Raw genomic sequence first — 25,391 nt, forward strand, 5'->3', positions numbered from 1 at the left:
TCCAAATCCCATACATGCACAATGCCAGTGTGATTAAAATAAGAGTGAATACAGCAAAGGGGAGAAAAGAGCTTTACATGTTATCAATGCAAACAAGATGTTTTTAAAAATCCATCTGCAAGGCTGTTAAGATGTGAAAAATTTGAATGAGTGAGAAATTAATTACTCCAATGAAAGGAGCACAGCAAAATCCTTCAACACAAGTGAAATATCATTTTTAGAACTACCTTAAAAATGAATCCTACATTAAGGGAGTCACGCTCTGAAACGGAATGAGACTTGGCAAGTCTTCAATATATTTTACACCGTGTGAATGTTTCATACATGCTGTATAGGTTGAGGGGCAAGGGAAGAAAGGGGAAAAAAACCCAGAAATAGTCCTGCCAAGTCTCAGTTTCAGGAAGACTCACATTTTGTAATGAATTTTGTGCTATTTTTCTCAAGCCTCTCCCTCTAGTGAGGAAGGGGTTTTTTTTAAATGTTTTAGTGAGGCAATTAAAATGTCAGTTTTTCTTTTTAAATATTCCTTTTTCAAATTGCCCACTGCAAATAAATTATCTGATTTTTTTTTAGCATGCTATTTTAATTGTGATAACACCACAGAGAGGTCCCAATTCTCAGGCATTCTTCACAGGAAAAAAAGGAGTGAGAGTCTCTGTTTCCATGCTCACATAAGCAGCACTGAGTGTGAAGGGCCCTGTTTCAATGTTTGTGGGGGGTGAGGGTCCATATAATTACTGCAGGTATTTATTTTGTGGTTGACACTGTAACAGCTGGGTGTACTTTATTATTTTTATTATTATTTTTATTATATTTAAAAGTATTTATATTGCAGTATTGGGACCCCATTGTGTTAAAGTGCTGTACCAAGTTTGAGATCAGACAGTCCCTGACCTAAAGAGTTTACAAAATATAATACCAAACCTGCAAACACTTACATGGTTAATTTTCTGGACTGTGAGTGGTTCTATTGATTTCAATAGGTTTACTCACAGTGTGTAGAGTTAAGCATATGCACAAATCTTTACAGCTTCAGGTCCTAAATAGACAAGATAAAACAGTAAAAACAAGATAAGTTACTGGTAAGATGTCAAATGTACATCTGTTTTTAGTTTTTGGCTTTTTTAATGTTGGTTTTCCCCCAACTGTGGTCCTTATCCTGCTCTACAACCCTATGTCCAAGTGGTTCAGACCTTACCCTTGCTGACTACTCTTCTACCTTGCACATCCCCAGGAAAAACATTAGTAATATATTTTATTACTTTTCTAATGATAATTTATATCTTTTTTCCTGTTTCTCTATTCCCTCCATCTCCTTCTCATGGTAACTTCAACCTCTAATCAGCACCCAAATGCCTTCTATTTCATGTTGTCACAGTTAAAATAGTTGTGCATCACAGAGGTCTGAACACATGTAGAATCTCTGAAGGCGTACGCTCCTCTTACCTTTCTGCTCCTTCAGCTCTATATGATTTAGAAGATTACAACCAACTCACAGGGTTTCTGTAATCTACATTAGAAGGCAGCAATGGGATAAACAAATTATATGACCTCAAATCCTACATTTATTATATATTATATTTACTATTATTTAAGTGTCAACTTCATGTATTTGGTGCTGTCCAAGACACAAATAATAAAGACAGTCCTTGCATCAAAAAGTTTACAATGTAAGGTCATAATCCTGCAACTAGATCTGCATGAGTAGATCTTAGATTTCAGTACAGTTCAAGGGTCCATCGACTTGGCCCTGACTGCAGGATCTCATCTGAGCCTCCAAAGCAGGAGGGAAGAACTTGGTGTGTAAGCTCTTTGGAGCGGGACTGTACTTCCTATGAGTCATAGAATCATAGAATATCAGGGTTGGAAGGGACCCCAGAAGGTCATCTAGTCCAACCCCCTGCTTGAAGCAGGACCAATTCCCAGTTAAATCATCCCAGCCAGGGCTTTGTCAAGCCTGACCTTAAAAACCTCTAAGGAAGGAGATTCTACCACCTCCCTAGGTAACGCATTCCAGTGTTTCACCACCCTCTTAGTGAAAAAGTTTTTCCTAATATCCAATCTAAACCTCCCCCACTGCAACTTGAGACCATTACTCCTCGTTCTGTCATCTGCTACCATTGAGAACAGTCTAGAGCCATCCTCTTTGGAACCCCCTTTCAGGTAGTTGAAAGCAGTTATCAAATCCCCCCTCATTCTTCTCTTCTGCAGGCTAAACAATCCCAGCTCCCTCAGCCTCTCCTCATAACTCATGTGTTCCAGACCCCTAATCATTTTTGTTGCCCTTCGCTGGACTCTCTCCAATTTATCCACATCCTTCTTGTAGTGTGGGGCCCAAAACTGGACACACTACTCCAGATGAGGCCTCACCAATGTCGAATAGAGGGGAACGATCACGTCCCTCGATCTGCTCGCTATGCCCCTACTTATACATCCCAAAATGCCATTGGCCTTCTTGGCAACAAGGGCACACTGCTGACTCATATCCAGCTTCTCGTCCACTGTCACCCCTAGGTCCTTTTCCGCAGAACTGCTGCCTAGCCATTCGGCCCTTAGTCTGTAGCGGTGCATTGGGTTCTTCCGTCCTAAGTGCAGGACCCTGCACTTATCCTTATTGAACCTCATCAGATTTCTTTTGGCCCAATCCTCCAATTTGTCTAGGTCCTTCTGTATCCTATCCCTCCCCTCCAGTGTATCTACCACTCCTCCCAGTTTAGTATCATCCGCAAATTTGCTGAGAGTGCAATCCACACCATCCTCCAGATCATTTATGAAGATATTGAACAAAACCGGCCCCAGGACCAACCATTGGGGCACTCCACTTGATACCGGCTGCCAACTAGACATGGAGCCATTGATCACTACCCGTTGAGCCCGACAATCTAGCCAGCATTCTACCCACCTTATAGTGCATTCATCCAGCCCATACTTCCTTAACTTGCTGACAAGAATACTGTGGGAGACTGTGTCAAAAGCTTTGCTAAAATCAAGAAACAATACATCCACTGCTTTCCCTTCATCCACAGAACCAGTAATCTCATCATAAAAGGCGATTAGATTAGTCAGGCATGACCTTCCCTTGGTGAATCCATGCTGGCTGTTCCTGATCACTTTCCTCTCATGCAAGTGCTTCAGGATTGATTCTTTGAGGACCTGCTCCATGATTTTTCCAGGGACTGAGATGAGGCTGACTGGCCTGTAGTTCCCAGGATCCTCCTTCTTCCCTTTTTTAAAGATTGGCACTACATTAGCCTTTTTCCAGTCATCCGGGACTTCCCCGGTTCGCCACGAGTTTTCAAAGATAATGGCCAATGGCTCTGCAATCACAGCCGCCAATTCCTTCAGCACTCTCGGATGCAACTCGTCCGGCCCCATGGACTTGTGCACGTCCAGCTTTTCTAAATAGTCCCTAACCACCTCTATCTCCACAGAGGGCTGGCCATCTCTTCCCCATTTTGTGATGCCCAGCGCAGCAGTCTGGGAGCTGACCTTGTTAGTAAAAACAAAGGCAAAAAAAGCATTGAGTACATTAGCTTTTTCCACATCCTCTGTCACTAGGTTGCCTCCCTCATTCAGTAAGGGGCCCACACTTTCTGGTGTGTCATCTAGCACATTCTTGGGACTATAGCAATACCAGTTATTATAAGCATTGTTAATCATTTCTTGCCAACAAAGCAAAATACATGCATTGGTAGAGGTGATTTTAAAGGGTGGGGTGATAACCACATGCATGTGAGGCCCATTGTGGCCTTGGTGTGGCCTTTTCTGATGTCCCAGTGGGAGCCTGTGTAGGGGGGGGGATATTGGTGAGGCTGGAGCTCTTTTCTCTGTGCATGAATCTTTTCTGGGTGGAGTTCCCGCAAGGGGCTCATTTTCCCCTCCCCAAGGGGGGGCATCTGGTGGGCCAGTTCTGGGGCAGTGAAGGAGGAGAGTGACCCCTGCGTGTTATCCCTGTCACTCCCTTCTGGGTTCACCCAAAGAAGAGAGCCTTGCTCAGGGAAAAGCCCTTTCGAGGCGCGGAACCTTTCTGCCGCTCGTCCTTGTTCCCGCCCGGAACGACCTGGTCCCTTCCGGTTTCGGTCGCTATGGCGCTGGCGCCGCTGGGTTCGATCCTGGCGGCGCTGCTTGCGCTTCTGTGGCTGGGCTGGCGCTGGCTGCGACGACGCGGCGCGGGTTGGGGACACCGAACCCTGTGTGCGGCGGGACCAGCGCGGGCCGATGACGTTCGTGCCCTGGTCGTGACGGCGCACCCTGATGACGAAGCCATGTTCTTTGCTCCCACAATCCTCAGCCTGGGCAGGTTTCGGGCCCAGCTCTGGCTGCTGTGCTGCTCTTCAGGTGAGGAACGGGGAGGGTGGGTCTGGCCAACGTTGACCGGCTGAGGGAAGTGCCAACACACGGCACCCAGTGACACCACATGCTGTGACATCATCGTGCCGTGACGTCATTACCCGGTGTTGTATCCCATGGTGACATCACCCAATCAGGCTTTTGTGTTGTAGCCAACATCCTCATGATATCACCCGGCTTGACAATGATACAATGTAACTGAGTTGTGTCATACCCAAGGTTGCCAGTTTTGCTTGGACGTATTCCTGGAGTTTTCATCACATGATATAATCTTTAATTAAAGATTAATCTTCAGTTCCTCGAGCCAACAGGACAATCCTGGAGCGTCAACAACCCTAGTTTACCACATCAGGACTTCAGGACACCACGCTGTATGTTACAACTTCACAATGTTATGTGTGGTAGATGTGCACTCCATTATGAAGTCATTGTCCCATCATGATACATTGTAGCATTGCTTCCAAAATATCAGCACAGAGTGACAAAACACAGTATTGCATGCATTAAAACGTCACCATGCTATTCAGTCCATAGTGCTCAAGAAATCACTGCACTCCAGCTAACCCTAGTTTGATGCAATCCCCACTTGACAGCAGGCTAGAACATGTATCATTTAATGGAAAGTGGGCAGTGGTAACTCATGGGGACCAGTTGAGAGGCTAATGATTAAGGTGTGGGAGGGTGGGTACATCCAGAGGACCATTCCACAAATCCTGAAGTACTAGTACTGTGATAGATATCAGTGGTTAGGAACTACTGGTAAGAAGTATAATAAAACTATATCTGATGTAGTGAGTTCCATGCAAATTGTACCTCCCAAAACACTTTAAAATTAATTAGATAATAATGCAAAGAAATGAAAAGAAAGACATTTAGTTGTGTAGACGCACAAACATATGATTGTTTATAAAACATTATAGTGTGAATGGCGCTGCACAGACATAAAAGATAGGGTTCCTGTCCCAAGGAGATTATAATGTAAGTTAAGGATCAAGAATCTTTTTGTCATGAATTTCCTTATTAGAAACTATATAGTGTCAAATGCACATCTGAGTCATTTTTTGATGGGAGAAGGGTCCCTCTGTAGGTCTCAAGACTCTAGGTAGCTCAACTCTTCTGTTCCCAATTCTCAAGCCTTTAAATCATTAAACCTCTCTAGGTGAGAAGACCTGGATGGAGTATTTGGAGCCCGTGGGTGTTACTCTTTTATCAGTCAAAGTCTGTCACCCATCCAGAGCTGAATATGCAGCCTCCAGTGTGTTGCTTGCTGGCTTGGATCATGAGAGACCAGAACTGGACCCCATTTGGCTTTCTCACAACTGTGCAGAGAGGTTAGCACAGTGCCACCAAGCCAGCTCAGTCTAGAGCATTTCTTATATATAAGGCTACACACAGGCGTTTTTAGTAAAAGTCATGGACAGGTCACAGGCCATAAACAAAAATACACGGGCCCGTGACCTGTCCATGACTTTTACTAAAAATACCTGCCCTGACTAAAACTTGGGCAGGGGGCTGTGGATGCTCTGCGGGGGAGGGCAGTCCAGGAGCACCGCGGGTGCTGGGGAATGTGGCTGAGGGAAGGGGGGGTTGGTGGGACTGGCAAGGGCTTCCTACCCAGCTCCGCATTCCTGCAACTCCTAGGCAGCAGAGGCAGGGGAACCACAGTCAATGGGAGCTGTGGGGGCCTGGCCTGCACGTGCGGGCAACTCCCGGAGTCCCTCCGCTACCTAGGAGCTGCGGGGAGGCCATGCAAGTGGAAGCCAGGGAGCCCCCCACCCCGAGGTAAACTCCCCCCCTACATTCCCCAGCCCCTAGCCCTGAGCCCGCTCCCACACACCCAAATTGCTGCTGCTGGCCCAGGGGTTGCCCGGATTGAGCAGCCCCTGAGCAAACATCAGCCACTGCAAAAGTCACGGAGATCACAGGAAGTCACGGAATCCATGACCTCCGTGACACACTTGCAGCCTTACTTATATACAGGTATACTGCTATTACACACGCCTTTCCCAAAGAAGTAAATCTTTTTTTGTAATCAATTTCCTTAAAATCATTGACAATAGTCTTGTTATAGAGATTTCGCACATATCAAAAAGTGTCTTTTGTGCTGCTTCAGATTAATCACTCATGTTTTTTGAAAGGGAACTGCCCTTGCAAGGAGATGGACTCACAGATCTTTTTCATTTCATAGTAGGATCCTGTGATCCAAATGGTTGGTCCTTCATTTGTTTGTGCAATAGATGAGGCCGATCAGATACTGTATTAAGGTTCCCATTATTTTCTTCTGTGAAATTTTAAAACGGAGGCAAAATGGCTATTTAGAAACCATCACACTTGCAATTGTCAGATCACAACCAAAAATGCCGCTAGAATGCATTGAAATTAGAGCACTGTGAGCAAATTGTTATTGGTCACACAGTCCAGGGTGAATAACTGGTGGCACGAACACCCCAATAGCTCTCTTTAGTAGCTGCCATCCTATTGAGAGAGTTCCATGGATGAGGTTCAGGAATACTCGCCACTCAATGCTTTTCAGTAGCAATGGCTGCCCAATAATGCTATTTTGCATTTATGTAGTGCCTGTCATCCTAAGGTATTTCACAAATGGTGGATCACATTCTGTTCTCAGATATATATGAATCTCACCCCACAACTTCAGTGGAAGTTGTGTGCGTGTAATCCAAGGACAGAAATTGGCCCTGTATACATACATTGTCACTGAAGCATAGCTCTCTCTGCAGTGGAGGTCAGCAACTCACTAGCACACAGCACATTGCATAATAGCAGAGTAAATTTTGGCTGAGGAAAATCCTCACTCCTTCCAGTAGTATCCTGGGATCATTAAGACCCAAGAATAAGAGACAGAGATTCTGCTTCTAAAAGACTCTCACCCAGTAAACTGTACAGAAGTATTTAAATCTACCTAGGAAGGATGTAGGTTTGAGTTGATTCTGCTGGGATCTGAGCCTCTGCCTCCAGGAAAGCTGTAGAGTTCCAACCTGATGTTTAGCTCAGTAAGTCATCCCTTCCATGGATGATCAGTATCAGAGCCTCCTGAAGATACACATTTCTGGGCTGCAGTAAGAGTCTAAATTTCATTGTGATAAGAAAAGTTGTCTCTTCTGAGGTTAATGTTTCACTCTGAGCATCATATGAAGCTGATTTTGGCAGCTCAGATTGTAGCACTTCACCAGATGAATGCCAGATTCTGATGACTCACCTCACAATAATAAAAAGTTCCGTGTAGTTCAGAATAGCTGACTGCAAACTGGAATCACACATTAAAACTCTGCAGTATTTTTTCATTGTATTGCTTGGAAGTTATAAGCTGCACAGGGCAGCACGCCTTCTGAGGCCAGCTGAGCTCTAACCTGGACTTTTCATGATTCATGCTAACAAACAGACCACATAACATGAAGGCAGAATGAGAAGAAAATAATTAAATCAAGAAGCAGCCTGTATCTTAAGTTAATGAATCCTGGTTCCATGCTGCCCTGGGTCCCACTGTGGCAATTATAAGTTTTCCAGAATGCTGTTTTCTAAATGCGGTTTTAACATATTTTAACATTCCTTTCTTGGTTCCGTAAATGCTTTTTAATTCTGCTCTATTACCTCCTGCATGAACGTTACTTAGTACATTTGTTTTAGAAACAGTCCAGACTTCTGAGGAATTAGTTTCTTGACACAGAGACTATAATGATAGGAAATCTCGTACGTGTCTCGTTAATTTTGACAGTGCTTCATTATTGCAGTATTCTAGTTTTAGGTGAATATTCGTGCTCATGAAAGGTGCTCATGACCACACTGGAAACTTAAGCCCTTCAATTGTTAGTTAAATCACAAGCATTAGGTAGGAATGTTTCTTACACAGTACTGACACTCTGCTGTTCTGAAGTCTGAGGACCTAATCTTGAGCTAGTGTAATTAGTATAGTTCTGTTGAAGTCAGTGCAGCTACACTGATTTATGCCAATACAGAGTCTGACCTACCACCTCTAGTAGTGAGGGAGGAGTTCAGTTTTTGATCTCTCCTAAGGAGTCCAATTATCACCAGTTGTGTTATAGATACTTGACTGCCAAGAACTGGACTGCAACGTACCATCTCATTTAACGGAGGCCACCTAGCTATTGTCAAATAGTAAGTGCTTTTGGCCCTCTCTCATTGGAAAGGTGATTTCCCCTGTATTTGTAAAAAGATCTTGACCAATAGTTTTAACATCATGAGATATCAGTGATTTCCATACAGGTAATGTGAGAACACAGACATCCATTTATGTACTTGCTAGAATTTCACTAGTTTACAAAGATAACATACTTTTTTACTCAAAGCATAACTAGCCTGTGGAACTCACTGCAACAAAAGATCATTGAGGCCAGGAGTTTAGTAGTAGTAAGAAAGGGATTAGGCATTTATTTATATGGATAATAAGATCATTCACTGTAACACTAAAAAGGATAAAAACATAAGAGAGCTATAAACCCTCATGCTTCAGGACATAAGCCAGCCATTAATAGATTGGGGAGGAGAGAGGAAAAAAATTCTCTAAGAGTAGGTTATTCCATAATTATCCATTATGGGCTTTCTTGCATCTTCTGTTGAAGGATCTGATACTGGTCACTGTCAGAGACAGGATACTGGACTAGATGGACCATTGATCTGATCTGGTATGGCAAATTCCTGTGTTCCAACCAAGAGAGCTCATTAATTATAAAGAGTCAAACTCTGCTCTAAGAGATGACTGTGCAACTCCATTTGGAGTCAAGGCACGAGTGTGGCTGTATTGGGTCCTAAAACTTTACACTGGGCCAAAGGGAGTGTTTCCTGAGTATAAGCTATAGGATTTGCTCCCCACAATGTACCTCTTCCTCAGGTGGGGAACCCTAGTACTAAGTCTTTTCAGACCTTACATGTGGTACCTACATATGCTTGATTCTTTGAGGATTTGAGGACAGAGATGTTCCATGCTAAATTGAAGTCAAGTAGATAGTGTTACTGTATTTGTTATTTTCAGGAAATTACTACAATCAAGGGGAGATTCGTAAGAAAGAACTCATACAGAGTTGTGCTGTTTTGGGGATCCCTCCTTCCAATGTAACAGTTATTGACCACAGGTAACTATTTTTTAATTATAGCAGAATCCCATTGTTGTCTGTAAATAGGAAATATCAACTAATGCACCCTGGACTTGGAAATCTAGTAAAAGTTTACTAGTTTCCCATGCTGTGAACTTCATTATCAGTCAAATGGAAGTGTAGTGTAACATTTATTGGATAACTCTTTAGTACTGTGTAAGGAAATCTAGGTCATTTTGACATGAATTCCAATATATCTTGGTGCTCAGATCATTTCAGTTAAGGTCTGCCCACAAAGCAACTGAAAATATGACAAGTTCCCAGGCTAGCTGTATTCTAGCTCAGTGGGTCTGGGCAGCATAGTTATATTATTTTTCCCCTGAGTACTGTGCTAGCCAAACTGTTATAGATGACCCCTCACACCAAGTCATCTATGAGCAAGTCTGTGCCACAAATATGACTATATCAGGGGACTGGTTACAGCATTAAAATACAGCTGTTCCCTGATTTGGTTACAATGTAGTTACAATGAATAGTATAGATGGTTCCTTAACTATTCTCCATAATCAAGCTAAAGATTTGGGCATGTTAGTTAAGATCCTGTCTATGAATTGGAGTTATGCTGGGACTGGGCCTCTGGATATTTGGATATCCGATGAAGTGAGCTGTAGCTCACGAAAGCTCATGCTCAAATAAATTGGTTAGTCTCTAAGGTGCCACAAGTACTCCTTTTCTTTTTGCGAATACAGACTAACACGGCTGTTACTCTGAAACCTGGATATTTATGGTGTCTACAATTCTTTAAAAGAATTTCTCCTGTCCACGCTGGTCAAGGGAACCATGGTAACAACAACGGAGATTAAACAGAATTGTTGTTAGCACAATTTTAGTCATAGTGTCGGCAAGGCATTAGAGGCATGTCTGTGCTGACAGTACCATTGGCCAGATCCTCAGCTGGTGTAAACTGCTGTAGCTTCATTGATTTTAGTTATGCTTATGCTGATTTACACCAGTTAAGTGCACCTTGCCCCAGATTGTGGAATCATGTTCTAATGTGGTTTGATCTGGTCTGCATATCTGAGACCAAATTATAGCCCTGTAGAGGCTGGGCTATAGCGATATCCCATAACATATTTATAACATAGCATAGTCCTACCTACACATGCAAGAATGAACTTGGTATTAGAGTCAAGACATCACATAATTCCCTGATGCTATGGACTAAATGTCTGCACAAGATCCTTAGGCTGTGTCTATGCTTACAAGCTTACAGCGGCACAGCTGTGCTGCGGTAAGAGCACTCCTGTAGCCACGTTATGCCAATTGGAGAGAGCACTCCTGTCAACATAATAAAACCAGCTCAACGAGTGGCAGTAGCTATGTTGGTGGGAGAGCGTCTCCTGCCAACATAGCCCTGTGCACACGAGCACTTATGCCAGCAAAATTTATGTTGCTCAGGGGGGTGTATTTTTCACATCCCTGAGTTTTGCCAACATAAATGCTAGTTTAGACATGGCCTTATTCTTTTCAATGCTATGTGGACATGATGGTAGATGATGAAGTCAGCCTTCCTGTGTTTATGATTACTTTAGAAACTTTCTTCTGGAGATTTCAGAGTAACAGCCGTGTTAGTCTGTATTCGCAAAAAGAACAGGAGGACTTGTGGCACCTTAGAGACTAACCAATTTATTTGAGCATGAGCTTTTGTGAGCTACAGCTGAAGTGAGCTGTAGCTCACGAAAGCTCATGCTCAAATAAATTGGTTAGTCTCTAAGGTGCCACAAGTCCTCCTTTTCTTTTTTCTTCTGGAGAGGCAGTTTAACATGCTGAATTAGTGAATCATAGAACCCAGTGATTGTAGAGACCCATTATGTCACTCATTACAACTCCATGCAAATACAGGCTGATGGCTGATACTAGAAATGGAGGAGAAATGTACAGGCAAACAATGACCAGGTGGTTGTTTTTAGTATTGAAGAACCATAATAAAAACAATAAAAGAACATTTTTTATTAAAAACAAACAATTAACTAAAGGCATGATTTAAACCCACAAAAGCTAGAAAAGCCAGACTAAATATCCAGGCCCCAAACTGACCTTTGTTCTTAACATGCAACAGATTATTAAACAATCAATTTGTAACCACGTAGAGGATAATGGAGTTATAAGGAATAGGCAGTATGGATTTGTCCAACACAAGTCATGCCACACCAACCTAATTTCCTTCTTTGACAGGGTTATTGGCCTTGTGTATAGAGGGAAAGCAGTTGATATTATATATCTTGATTTTAGTAAGGCTTTTGACACAGTCCCACATGATACTCTCATAAGCAAACTAGGGAAATGCAGTCTAGATGAACTTATAAGGTGGGTGCACAACGGTTTGAAAGACCATAGTCAAAGTGAAAGTCACTGTCAAATTGGGAGGGTGAATCTAGAAAGGGCGTCCCACAGGAGTCAGTCCTGGGTCTGGTACTACTTAATATTTTAATTAATAACTTGGATAATTATGTGGAGAGTATTGCTTATAAAATTTGAAGATGACACCAAGATGGGAGGGATTGCAAGTACCTTGGAAGACACGATTAGAATTCAAAATAACATTGGAGAATTGGTCTGAATTCAACAAGATGAAATTCAGTAAAGATAAGTGCAAAGTACTTCACTTAATGCACAACTACAAAATGGGGAGGAGGATCTGGGGATTCTAGTGGATCACAAATTGAATATGAGTCCACAATATGTTGCAGTTGCAAAAAAGGCTAATATCATTCTGGAGTGTACTAACAGGAGTGTTGTGTGCAAGACTTGGGAGGTAATTGTCTTGCTGTACTCGACAATGATGAGGCCTCTGCTGGAGTACTGTTTCCAGTTCTGGGCCCCACACTGTAAGAAAGATGTGGGCGAATTGGACAGAGTCCAGAGGAGAGCAACAAAATGATAAAAGGTTTAGAAAACCTGATCTATGAGGAAAGCTTTTAAAAACTGGACATGTTTAGTCTTGAGAAAAGAAGATTACGGGGGGGTCAGCCTGATAACAGTCTTCAAATACGTTAAGGGCTGTTATAAAGAGGAAGGAGATCAAGTGTTCTCCATGTTCACTGAAGATAGGATAAGTAGTAAGGGACTCAGTCTTCAGCAAGGGAGGTTTAGGTTAGAAACATTGGGAAAAACATTCTAACAATAAGGGTAGTTAAACTCTGGAACCAACTTCCAAGGGAGGTTCTGGAATTCCTATCACTGGAGGTTTTTAAGAAGAGGTTGGACAAGTACCTGTCAGGTATGGTCTAAGTTTACTTGGTCCTGCTGCCGCATACAGGGCTGGACTAGATGACCTCTCAAGATCCTTTCCAGTCCTATATTCTTATGGTTCTTTGTTTTCTCTTGAGGTAAGGCCCCAGAGTCAACAGGCCTGAATTCCCTGGCTTTTGAGGGTTTAGGTCTGACTTTCTGTTTTAGTTCAACAGAGTTTTTTGGGTCAGATGAGGTAAGTGTTTATTGGGAGTCTCCCTTTTGAGTGAATGGAGAGCTGCTCCCCTTCCCTTCTCTTGAGCTGCTTTTGGGTAATTCTGTTTTGCAGTGTTGCTGTATTGCAACAGTTAGTACTGTGGGGGGAAAAGTCAAGTCACTGTAATTGTCAAAGTATAAAGGAACAGACAATATGCTGTAATTGAAGCAAGTGTCTCTTGAAATTTACAAAAAAGATGCTCAAAAAAATAGAAGTGGTGGTCCAACTGGCTGGTGATTTCTCCAGTGCAATGTGCAATTGGTTACTATATGATGCAAGCTTCCTGACACTGGTCACGCATTCTCACCAATATATACAACCCAGAGCACTGTTTTTTGCAAGAAATACCTTGGTTTCCTTAATTGATAAAGTGCAGGTAATTTAAAAAGAAGAGCCTTGATAACCTCTCCTGATTACAGCATATGTAAAAAATGATGGATGTGTGATCTTCACAGTGGAGGCAAGTGTCTGAAAGGCACAGAGGTAGATATTAACTTGAATGTGAGATAAAAAGTTAAGACCTTATCTGTAAAGACCTTACTTCATCATCAGATACTGGCAAATAGGCTCACTTTTTGCCAACAAGTTAAAAGGCCAACTCCTGAAGTTGTTACTCAATTCTTACTCAGAATCAGATCCCTTTTTATGAGCCAAATCCTGAGTGCAGCAGAGCACTTGTAACTCGCGTTGACATTGTTAGAAGCTGAGTGAAGACTGAGTTAAGGACTTGAGGATGCTGTTTTTAATACTGTCGATACACAAGCACATCAGAGTTCCCTACTGTGCCGAGTTTACTTTCAAGATGTATATTCCCTATTTCTGTGAAACAAAATGGTTAGAGGAGCAGGAATGTTTTTCAGACACTTAAGATTTATAGAGAAGCTGTTTTGTCTTGCTATTAGAACAAGGCAATGGGAATAAGGATTCCTGAATCTTATTCCAGCTCCACCAGTGATTCACAGTGTGACCTTGGGCAAATCAGTAACCTCCCTATGCCTCAGTTTCCACTTCTGTAAAATAAGGTGAGGCTTAATGAATTCACGTCTATTCAGTTCTTTGATAGCCTCAGATGGAAGTCGCTATAGCAGGACAAAGCGTTATTTATTATTATTACTATCACTATTGCCATTAACTTCCTTGAAATTCTATAGCTAGGAAGGAGGTGACATTTTCAGAAGGTTGCTCCTCTTTGGCAGTTTGTCAGTGGGTAAATTCTGAGCCCTTCTGTATTTTGTGCTTTCTTCCTAATTCTGCAGCAGAGAATTTCCCATAAATGTAAATAGCTCCTGCTTGACTAAAGGACCAGGGCAGGCTCACTGACTATTTTGCGTTCCTTACCCAAACACTGCATGCTTTACATTACCCAAGTGCAACTTTGTATTTTGGTAAGGAAAAGGAAAACCCAAAGGATTGCTAGGTCTGGATCTGCTCCAGCCATTGTAGCATGAAGCTGAGTCATGCTATTTCCTCTTTCTTTGCTTAATCTAAAATTGAGTTAGTAGAATTTTCAGTATACAGAAGGGAAGCATATTTGAAGTGTAAAGTTGATTGACATGCTCAGTGTTCTCACTTGGCTGGGGTTGCATATAAAACCATACATGACACTTTCTTTTTACATTCTCACAGAAAACCTAAGCATCACTCAATCAGCCTAGAGTGGAACTTACACCAAGGACCCAACCTCTCATTAGGCAACCCTCTGATCTTAAGGAATCCTTTAAAGTAGCCCCGGGATTCCAGGACAGTGTTTGTTCAGCGTTTAAAAAACATCTCTACTAAGCAATTGCTTTCTACTGATTTTTGGGTGGGCACTTAAGGCAATTACTGTACATGCTTCCTCAGTTAAAAACAGCCTAAATCCAGTTTACAACTAGTGGCCCTAATTGTTGGCCACATTCCAGCATGAAGAGTCTCCTCGCTGGGGAATCGCCCTGACGTAGCAGCATGCCCAGGAGAGGGAACAGCCAACAGACCGCCCGTTCAAGACACTCATAACTTAGATGGTGACAGGTTTCAGAGTGGTAGCCGTGTTAGTCTGTATCAGCAAAAACAACGAGGAGTACTTGTGTACCTTAGAGACTAACGAAAGCTTATGGTCAAATAAATTTGTTAGTCTCTAAGGTGCCACAAGTACTCGTTTTTTCATAACTTAGAGCAGTTGTTGGGGCTGTTAATTAGTTGTGCTGGGCACTACGGGCCAGGTAGAGAATTCAGGGGGGCAGATCCTCAGCTGGTGTAAATTGTCCTAACTCCAACAATTTACACCAGCTGAGAATCTGCCTTAGAGGACATAAAGATGGCTAAAAGCTAACTTTGCCCCACACCCCAACCAGGTTTCACCTCCTGAGCTGCACAGGGTTCAGACTCTAGGATTTCCAAGTTAATTTTTGCAATTTAAACTCAATTTCCACAACCGAGGAAAAAGACATTTGGAGAGTGGAACAAAAACGTGTAAATAAAAAATCATTTTATTAATAATATGTAGGGCTGTTGATTAATCGCAGTTAACTCACATGATTAACGCAAAAATGAATCTTGATTAATCGTAGTTTTAATCGCACTGTTAAACAATAGAATACCAATTGAAATTTATTAAATATTTTTGGATATTTTTCTACATTTCTACATTTTCAAATATATTGATTTCAGTTACAACACAGAATACAAATACACTGCTCACTTTATATTATTGTTTTTGATTACAAATATTTGCACTGTAAAAATGATAAACAAAAGAAATAGTATTTTTCAATTCATCTCATAGAAGTACTGTAGCGCAATCTCTTTATCATGAAAATGCAACTTTCAAATGTAATTTTTTTTTACATAACTTCACTCAGAAACAAAACAGTGCAAAACTTACAAGTCACTCAGTCCTACTTCTTGTTCAGCCAATCGCTAAGACAAACAAGTTTGTTTACGTTGACGGGAGATAATGCTGCCCACTTCTTATTTACAATGTCGCCAGAAAGTGAGAACAAGCGTTCGCATGGGATTTTTGTAGACAGGATTTCAAGGTATTTACGTGCCAGATATGCTAAACATTCGTATGACCCTTCATGCTTCGGGCACCATTCCAGAGGACGTCTCCATGCTGATGACGCTCGTTAAAAAAATCATGTGTTAATTACATTTGTAACTCCACTCCTTGGGGGAGAACTGTGTATCTCCGGCTCTGTTTTCCCCACATTCTGCAATATATTTCATGTTATAGTAGTCTCGGATGATGACTCAGCACAAATCTGAGAGGGATGAGGTGTGGCGCATGCTTTCAGAAGTCTTAAAAGAGCAACATTCCGATGCAGAAACTACAGAAACCGAACCACCGAAAAGGAAAATCAACCTTCTGCTGGTGGCATCTGACTCAGATGATGAAAATGAACATGCGTCAGTCTGCACTGCTTTGGATTATTATCAAGCAGAACCTGTCATCAGCATAGATGCATGTCCTCTGGAATGGTGAATGAAGCGTGAAGGGACATATGAATCTTTAGTGCATCTGGCATGTAAATGTCTTGCAATGCCAGCTGCAACAGTACCATGTGAACGCCTGTTCTCACTTTCAGGTGACATTGTGAACAAGAAGCGAGCAGCATTATCTCCTGCAAATGTAAACAAACTTGTTTGTCTGAGCGATTGGCTGAACAAGAAATAGGACTAAGTGGACTTGTAGGCTCTAAAGTTTTACATTGTTTTATTTTTGAATGCAGTTATTTTTTGAACATAATTCTACATTTTTAAGTTCAACTTTCACGATTAAGAGATTGGACTACAGTATTGTATTAGGTGAATTGAAAAATACTTCCTTTTGTTTTTTACAGTGCAAATATTTGTAATAAAAATATTAATATAAAGTGAGCAGTGTACACTTTATATTCTTGTTGTAACTGAAATCAATATATTTGAAAATGTGGAAAACATCATAAAATATTTAAGTAAATCATATTGTTTAACAGTGCGATTAATCGTGATTCATTCTTTAATCGCTTGACAGCCCTAATAATATGAATTATAATGTAAACAATATTTGAATTGTTCCTGTAGCCCACATAGATATTTGGTACATTTTAATCAGGCCTTGCATATTACAACAATAGAGTAATTATAGAGATGAAAGATCGCAGGTTTTGTCTCATTTATGTTGTGATCCTAACATTAAAAGAAACTGAAATGACTCTCTGAAAGTCTGTGATCTGAGTCAGGAGAGTGTAATTATGACTTTGGTAGAAAGTGTAACAGCTAATCATTTTAACACAAACAAACTCAGCTAACATTTCTGCTGCCATGATGTATCTAAAATGGCAGGCACATCAGGTGCTGGAAATATCTACGGAAGTGGACAGAGCTGGCTCACAAATTGTTTAGCTCTCATATAATCAACGAAAGAGATCCTGATTTTTGCCAAAAGAGCTTTCGTTCCTCCAGTGTGTTCTAGTGTCCCGTGCCAGACTCAGCTTAAAGTCGAAATTGCTTTGATTAATTTCCAAGGGAATGATCCACTTTAAATCATGTAATGGCAGCTCTATTTCATGAGCCTTCAGACAGACAGACCTACCCATATATCGCAAAGAGCAAATTCAAATTACAAATTTTCTAATCCCATTGAGATGTCAGTTCTCTTCTCATCAATACTATATAGGCAATTTCTGTGCCCGGGGTTCCTGTTAATGTGCTGAGTATACATAGGGAGTCATTACTCAGAGAGATTGTCCTCACAAGATGGAGGAGGGTTACCAAATGATCTTGAACCACTGAGCTAATTTTCATAATGTGGAAGTTTGTTACTAGCTGAATGGTAGAATGCAACTATAGAAAATGCTACACAATTACTAAGGCCTTACTGCTTCCAAGGGGTGTCTCTTTAGACTGCAGTATTTGGAAGACCAATACAACCCCATTATCAAGCCAAGTGATCATTCGGCAGTATTGCCAACCGCAAATGTTTCCAAACCATGAGACTGGCTTGCCAAAAATCATGAGATTGGCTTTAAAATCATGAGATTATGTAAAAATAATAGATTTGGGGTATTCTGTTTATTGGGCTTCTGGTTTTTGAGCTTATGGCTCTAATGAGCCTCTGCTATACTGAGAAAAGCTTTTAGACGTGAGCGCTTCAGTGCAATTTAGCTTTCCCAGATATTGTAAGACTGCACCATCCCTGCTTTCAGGCACTGAACGGAGATGTTAATGTGGTGATGTGAACTGGGATGGTCTTGTAATCGGCTTGTTCACAAGTAAATCTCGATCAATCCGTATGAACTGGTGCTAATCACAGGCACGCCTGCCTCCCGCACCACACCTCCTACCTGTGTAGCAGACTGGAACAGCACCAGTTAAATGGATTGTAGATCAGTCCTTCTCTCTGAATTCAAGGCCTTTATGTCTAAGTTCAGGCTGACAGGTAAAACAGCCTGAGGTGATGTAATAGAAACCAGGAATATATTATCAGGTAGCCCAGTCACATTTATTAATTATGATTTCCTAAGGTGATTGCAAAGTATTTCCTGGGTGATTTCTTTCTTGGGAGGAGAATTCTCATTTAGAAAACCAAAACACCACTGAAGAGAATGCTGTTCCCCTGATTTAATTTTTTTATATGTGTATCTCTTATATATTACTAAAATACTGCTGAAGGTGGAGTAGATCCAGGATCACAAGTTCTATATCTGCCCTTGGTACAGTAAGAACAGTGAACTAGAATGGGATATTTCAAAGCCATAAGTAAAGATCAATGTCTGACTTTGGTGCAGTAGCTGTTATTTCAACAAAGCTAAAGATTTCCCCAAAGAATCATAAAAACACCGGCAGCACAAACCTCAATTTTGTGATTAGTATGCAGTTCACTGACCACAAGACTGTGGCTAGCAATAAAGAAAGCTAAAGCTCTAACCTGTCAGGCATAATTTTAGGATGACAAAGGGCATCTTTTAAAGCTCATGAAATATAACAGTTTTGATACATTCGCTCAACTAATTTACCTGTAAATATAGGTCCTGAGATTGCAACAATGTGTGCCTCACCTCATGGTATATGGAAAGTATTAGCATGTAATTGACCTAATATGAGTAACTAGTTAAGTTCCCATTAATGCAGGGCACATCTGCCAAGGCTCTGGCTGACTGCCAGTCTGCGGTGTCAGATGTAAACAGGAGACATTTTCTAGGTTGCTTTCACCTTCTGTTGAGGATTAGCAAAAAATAATTCCAAATCTTCTCCTTTTGCTAAGGGAAGTTTTGTTGGCTTCTGGCAAAAAAAATACCAAGCCTCTAACTTTATGCAGACAGTCGTGCTGGACAGAAGATACAATCGACTGGCACCGCTTTAATGTAACAATGTTTGGCCCAAACTTGCGCTGCAAAGAAAATAATAGCTGGGATTTGTGTAAACTAGAAGACATTCCACTTAAAGTACAAACGCTTGTACTGCAAATAACACGAGACCTGCTTCCAAGTTTCCATGGAAATTCCATTTCTTACTTATTTTTTACTATTCCTCTCCAGTCCAAAAAGGGTTCTGATTAAACAGTGCAGCACATTTGCCCAGGCAAATCACAAGGTTTCTCCAGGTTTGAGATCAGGTTGCTGAGAGGCTCAAACTCATTTTTCATGTAATGGTTCATTGTTGTTGGATCTGTTTTTTGTTTTTTGTTTTCCCTACCAAGGTGAACACATTTTACTGCACTTCCTCCTGTTTCATTTCTAACGAGCTCCTCTTTTTTGGAGATTTGGTGGAAGGAAGCGACTCTGTAGGGTCATGGGGAAAATATATCCTGAAGTAAACAGTGTGTGTGTCAGATTTGTGATGATCAGAAGAATCTAAAAAGTGCTCAGAGGATAAGCTTATGTAACTGAAAATGTGAACCTTTGGATTAGGATTTGAAAATTTTTATCCAAAAGTAATGCATGTAAATAATAATGTGTCAGACTCTACCAATTTAGTTTTATTGTGTTTATCTCAGTTGTAGATGGCCTTATTGATTTGAATTGCTCTAATGTGCCTAATGAACCAGTGCTGGAGACACACACAATATAAATATGATTAATTACTGTGAGTTAACAGGATCTGCCTAAGAGATGAACAATAAAGCATGCCAGTGGAAAAGAACAGGGGTGAAATCCTGGCCCCATTGAAGTCCCACATGAAAAACTCCCATTTGATTTCAGTGAGCCAAAATTTCATGCCAGCTCTTTCCTTGCTCCTTCTCAAACCTAAGGCTTTCTCACTGGATGTGTTTGTGATTTTTTGGGGAGGGTGGGAAGGGTCTCCTCAATTTCCTCTGCCATTTCCTTTTTTCTGACCCCATGATCTGGCCAGGGAAGACAGCACATTGCTCTCTCTTCAGTTTACCAACTTATACCTTAAATTGGGCAAAAGGAGTCACTAGAGAGCAACATGAGACCCTCTTTCCTTGGACTCTAGTTTGCATTGCTTTCAACACATTAAGGGCAGTAGGAATTGACAGTGCTCTGTACCTGGCAGGATCAGCCCTGAATACTGGGTGGATAGACTGCTAAACCACTCCCTCTAACCCAGCAGTTCTCAAACTGTGGGTCAGGACCCCAAAGTGGTTGCAACCCGTATTTAGTGGGGTCGCCAGGTCTGACTTAGATTTGCTATGGCCAAGGGCTGAAGCTGAACCCCGAGCCATACCACCTGGGGTTGAAGCCTGAGGGCTTCAGCCTTGGGTGGCTGGGGTCAGGTTACAGGCCCCCTTCCTGGGGCTGAAGCTCTTGGGCTTTGGTTTTGGGCCCCCTGCATGGGGCGGTGGAGCTTGGGCTTTGGCTTTGGCCTCCCATCCTGGGCCGTGGGGCTTGGGTGGGCTCAGGCTTCTGTCCCCACTCCTAGGGTCATGTAATAATTTTTGTTGTCGGAAGCGGGTCGCGGTGCAATCAAGTTTCAGAGTCCCTGCAATGGGGTACTCTCCAGGAGCACAGTTCAGTTTATGCTATCTTCCACCTTCAATGTTGCCATCCTGACCATGCACTATTAAAGTCAATGGGATTTTTGCTACTAAGTGATAGAAGAATTGGGCCCTAGAATTGCATCAGTTCCAATGGCTGCATATTTCCGGGAGGAATTAAGTGTTTTCTATATTCATTATTTACCTCACAATAGTGCTGAGAAGCTTCTTTAATATTTGTAAATATTTCTTTAATTAATAAGGATATTTGTAGTAAAGATTAGAGATCCTCAGGTGAAAGGTGCTGTAGAAATTCAGTGTATTATAAAGTAAGCAACCTCCTGGTTTGAGACTATTTCATAATAACCCTATTCAGCTGAGTACAGTTTTGTTTCACCTTTATTAGAAAACAGCCTTTGTTAAGCAAGTGATTTGTTGAGACCTTATGTGATCGCTTCAGACAGGTTTCACTTAAATGTGGTGTAGGACTCTTGAAATTTGTATTCAGTTTTGTTTTGGGGAGGCATTGTAATAATGTGTGGTTTAAAAAAAAACCTGATTTGTCTGTATTAAAGGATCTAGGCCAAGAGTTTCAAAAATCGATGCCTAAAATTATTCTCCTAAATCCTTATTTAGGCTTCTAAATAAATGGCCTGGTTTTCAAAAGTGCTGGGCATACAGCACCTGCTGAAATCACTGGCAGCACTTTTGAAAATCAGGCCATTTATTTAGGTGCCTAACTTCAGTCTCCTAGTTTTGAAAATCTTGATCCTATTGATAGTTGGTTTTTTTAAAGCTCTTTTTGGGGTTAGGAAGCTGTCCTTTGCCCACTTTCTTTATTACTTTCCAGTGCAATGGCTTTGTTTTAGTAAGTTTTATTTAACCATTTTGTCATAAGTTTGATGTTTTTCCCAGAATAGAAACCTGCCCCTTTGACTTCACTGGGGCTCTTGTGAGCCCATCTCCTTTCTCAGCTTTCCAGCATCATTAATTTCCTTGATTTTTCACAAAAGAGAAGGGGCTGTGGCAAAAGGGGTAGCCACCCTTTCAGTGTTAAAGGGATACGTCCCGCACATCACTCTCTGGGAGCGATGAGCTCTCATTTATCAGTCAGGGCTTTTCAAAATATGTGAGAACCCCACTTCAGATGTAAACACAGACCTTGTCAGACCCTGTTTCTGTAGAGTCACAGCAGGGCTTAATATAGAGCGAGTAAGCTAGCCAAAGAGGCCAAAAGATCTGACTAAAAGCAGGGGGGAAGTGGAGGAGAGTTAATAAAAGACAAAGGGAGTTTGTAGAAACCCAATCAGAACAAATGCAAAGAACCACATTTTTTACTTCTATGACTTCAGCTTGTTAATGCTCAAGATTATTTTAGCAAAGTACTGGTAAAAACTGCTAAACACTGAAACAAAATATTAAATAATCAATATAGAAAGTTGCGATGGAAAAATCTGTTAGACAACTAGTCCATAGTCCCTCCCTCCTCCCCCGGCCCATGTAGGGTTAATAATAATTGAGTTGAATCAAGGTAGTCAGCTCTGGTAAGGCAATATTAAGAAAACCTAACAAATGTGCTTTAGAAATCTAATAAAGTTGGCCTTTGCCTTCAGGGCAGAGGGCATGGGGCAGGAAAATCCACTAACTTCCTGTTTTTAAGATAGCGATAGAAATCACACACAGACCCCCTCATTGTTTATTGTGGTAACTGTTAAAGCCTTGAGATTTTGTAACTATTGTTGATTTTGATCTCCCCACAAGTATTCTATGTGCTTTAAAGATATGTAGAAAACAGGTCTGAGCTCTGCCTGTCATTCTCTGTTTTCATCTTTCTGTGACACAAACAAATGAACTTCCCAGGACCTAACAGGATCCTGTTTTGTTAACTTAATCAACTATGCCCCTGAGGAGAGGAGTGTCTTTTTGGTTTTGCTGATTTCCAATAGACTACTCAGGGTTTCAACTGCTGTCCTCCTCCACTGAATATAGCCACGGCAGACTTTTTTGATGATGCCAGTAAGTTGTCCACATGGACACTGTGAAGGCCGCAAAGTGACAGTGAGAAATGCTATGAAAAATGATGTGCTAAATTTAAATTCTACATTGTCACAGTGAAAATAGCCCCTGCTTGGTACAGTAACACATCAGTAAGACCAAGTATTCCAGTCCGAACTTGCAGCATTGTCCAGTGCTCAGAGAAGCAGGGCCAAGAGTGAGGATTCCCATGCTCTATTCCCAGCTGTGCCACTGATTTGCTGGTTTCAGAGTGGTAGCCATGTTAGTCTGTATCAGCAAAAAGAACGAGGAGTACTTGTGGCACCTTAGAAACTAATAAATTTATTTGGGCATAAGCTTTCATGGGCTAAAACCCACTTCATCAGATGCATGCAGCGGAAAATACAGTAGGAAGATATATATATATACAGAGAACATGAAAAAATGGGGGTTGCTATACCAACTCTAACAAGACTAATCAATTAAGGTGGGCTATAAGTCACTTGTCCTTTCTGTCCCTCAGTATTTTCATCTGTGAAATGGAACTCATGTTTACTTATCTGCCTCGCAGGAGGCATGAGGGGTGTTGGGTGTGTGGCTTAATTAATGTTTGTTAAGTACTTTGAAATACATTATTATTCTTCCAAAGGTAGCCACAGACAGGCTGAGATGCAAAAGGAGGTGGCCTGGCCTTTGTCATGGAGATAATCTGAGTGTAAAGCATATTTGTTCATAAATGGAAAGTAGTAAATCATAAGGAAAGGTATTCCTGTGGCATAGAACTGGTGTAACTCTTAAAGGCCATATATACCATTCCATTTTATGACCACATTCACTTACAAAACCAGAACTGCTTTGGGAAGCAAACCTTACATGTTTTCTTAGCTGTTGGTGGTGGTAATAATTCCTGTTGAGTTGGGTGACTTCATACAGAATTATTGAGGCCAAAGGTTCATGTGCTCCTCTGTTCTCTCCTTGATGTTGATTAAAATGCAATTATAGCCCAGAGCTGAAAATGCTTGTGGTTTCTCGGAGCTATTGGTGCTCTACTTTTTCTATGAAGGTAGTTGCTTTTATTGAATCTGCCTGTCCCCATCAGGGCTGCCTGATACCACTGTTCTCTAGCAGCATAGTGTTACATGGGATAACGGGCTCCCTTTCCCTCTGAGACTGACACAATCACCTCTGTCATATATCGAACCCCATTGGGTTTGCAACCCCACATCTGTCTCCTAAACTGGCTCTTGCTTTTCCATTTACCAGTGCAACATGCTGTTGCTACTTTGCAGAAAAGATGGGGCTGAATATAACCATGCCTGTGGAATGGCTCCATAGCATGTTTAAAAAGTCCAGCAGGATGATTAGAAATCCAGCAATAATTAAAATAAATAACAGTAAAATATTTACATTTATGTAGCCCCATTACTCCAAGGAGCCAGATTCCTTTAAAAACTCTCATCGGTATGTAGATCTTTCTGTGGCCATTCACGGTCTCTGTATTGTTTTCTCTGTCCACTTGGTCCTTAAGATCCAGGTATTATGCCCCATTTCTTCCTCTGTTTTGGACAGGAAATGAGGAAGAAGACTGTATTCAACTGAAGCCGCAGGGGGAATTTAGGGAAGCAGGGTAGAGATGCCCTTGTGGGAATTTGGTCAGGACACAATAGTTTAACATCCCAACTCTTGCAGAACCTGCCATGGGATGTTTAATGGTCAGGACTCCTGTTTTATCTCTCATCATAGAAGTACCTCACTTCTGAGTAGTGTTCAGGATGTTCTCTGGGATCCTGTTATGCAGATAGAACTACACAGGATCGTTTCAGGGGACAAGACAAGATGTCACGTTTATTATAACACAATTTGATTTACGACCAATAACTAATATCTAATACCTATGTACACACACACACGCATCAAATGTTCTGCAGCTGCTAGATAGTTACCAGTCCTGAATGTAGCTTGAGTTCGTGGCTTGGGTTCGTGGCTTGTGGCGGCTAACTGGCCAGGAAAGCTGGGCACAAGGAAGGGCTGGGTCTCTGTTGGGCGCGCACCAATGCCCTTCCATGTTGGCAGCAGAGTGTTACCCTCCAAAGTCTTCCATCTCACCCATCCTTTTTGTAGGCTTTAGTTTGAATCCAGAGTCTATAGGTCTTGCTGTGTCACGCTGCCTCTGGGTTCGGGGTGATTGATCACCCGTCAATTGTAGACATGACTTTCAACCCGGGACCTGGCTTTGATGTTTCTTCAATTGTACTTCTGTTCTTTTCTTTTGAGGGTGGACTCTTCTTGCTTTGTCAGGGCTGTTGTCTGCATCTTCAGTCCTTGGTGTTTACACTTTATTTCATCAGGACAGGCTGGGGCTGGAGGTTGATTCCATCATCCATACATACCTCATTCACACATCTAAACTACACTAATAAGATTACATCAGGGTTTTGCAAAATGAAGATTGCAGCAGGGTTTACAAAATGGAGTTAGCATTTTAAAATGGAGTTAGGGACAAGTTAAAATGGAGTTTGAGTTACAATATGGACAAGTGTAAGGAATGGCAAACAGTGAGCAGAAGTTA

General features: G+C 41.6%; 1 protein-coding gene across 1 annotated transcript in view; it reads left to right on the forward strand.

Annotated features, from left to right (window-relative positions):
• Window positions 1-4,045: 4,045 nt before the first annotated feature.
• PIGL (phosphatidylinositol glycan anchor biosynthesis class L) overlaps window positions 4,046-25,391 on the forward strand; it is an 86,715-nt gene continuing 65,369 nt past the window's right edge. The window contains exons 1-2 of the mRNA XM_084650761.1: window positions 4,046-4,338; window positions 9,359-9,458. Coding sequence (XP_084506887.1) covers window positions 4,086-4,338; window positions 9,359-9,458 — 353 coding nt within the window. The 5' untranslated portion in view covers window positions 4,046-4,085. The remainder of the gene's footprint in view (window positions 4,339-9,358; window positions 9,459-25,391) is intronic.

This window comes from Lepidochelys olivacea, assembly GCF_965140295.1.
Source record: "Lepidochelys olivacea isolate rLepOli2 genome assembly, chromosome: 17".
NCBI classification, from domain to species: domain Eukaryota; kingdom Metazoa; phylum Chordata; order Testudines; family Cheloniidae; genus Lepidochelys; species Lepidochelys olivacea.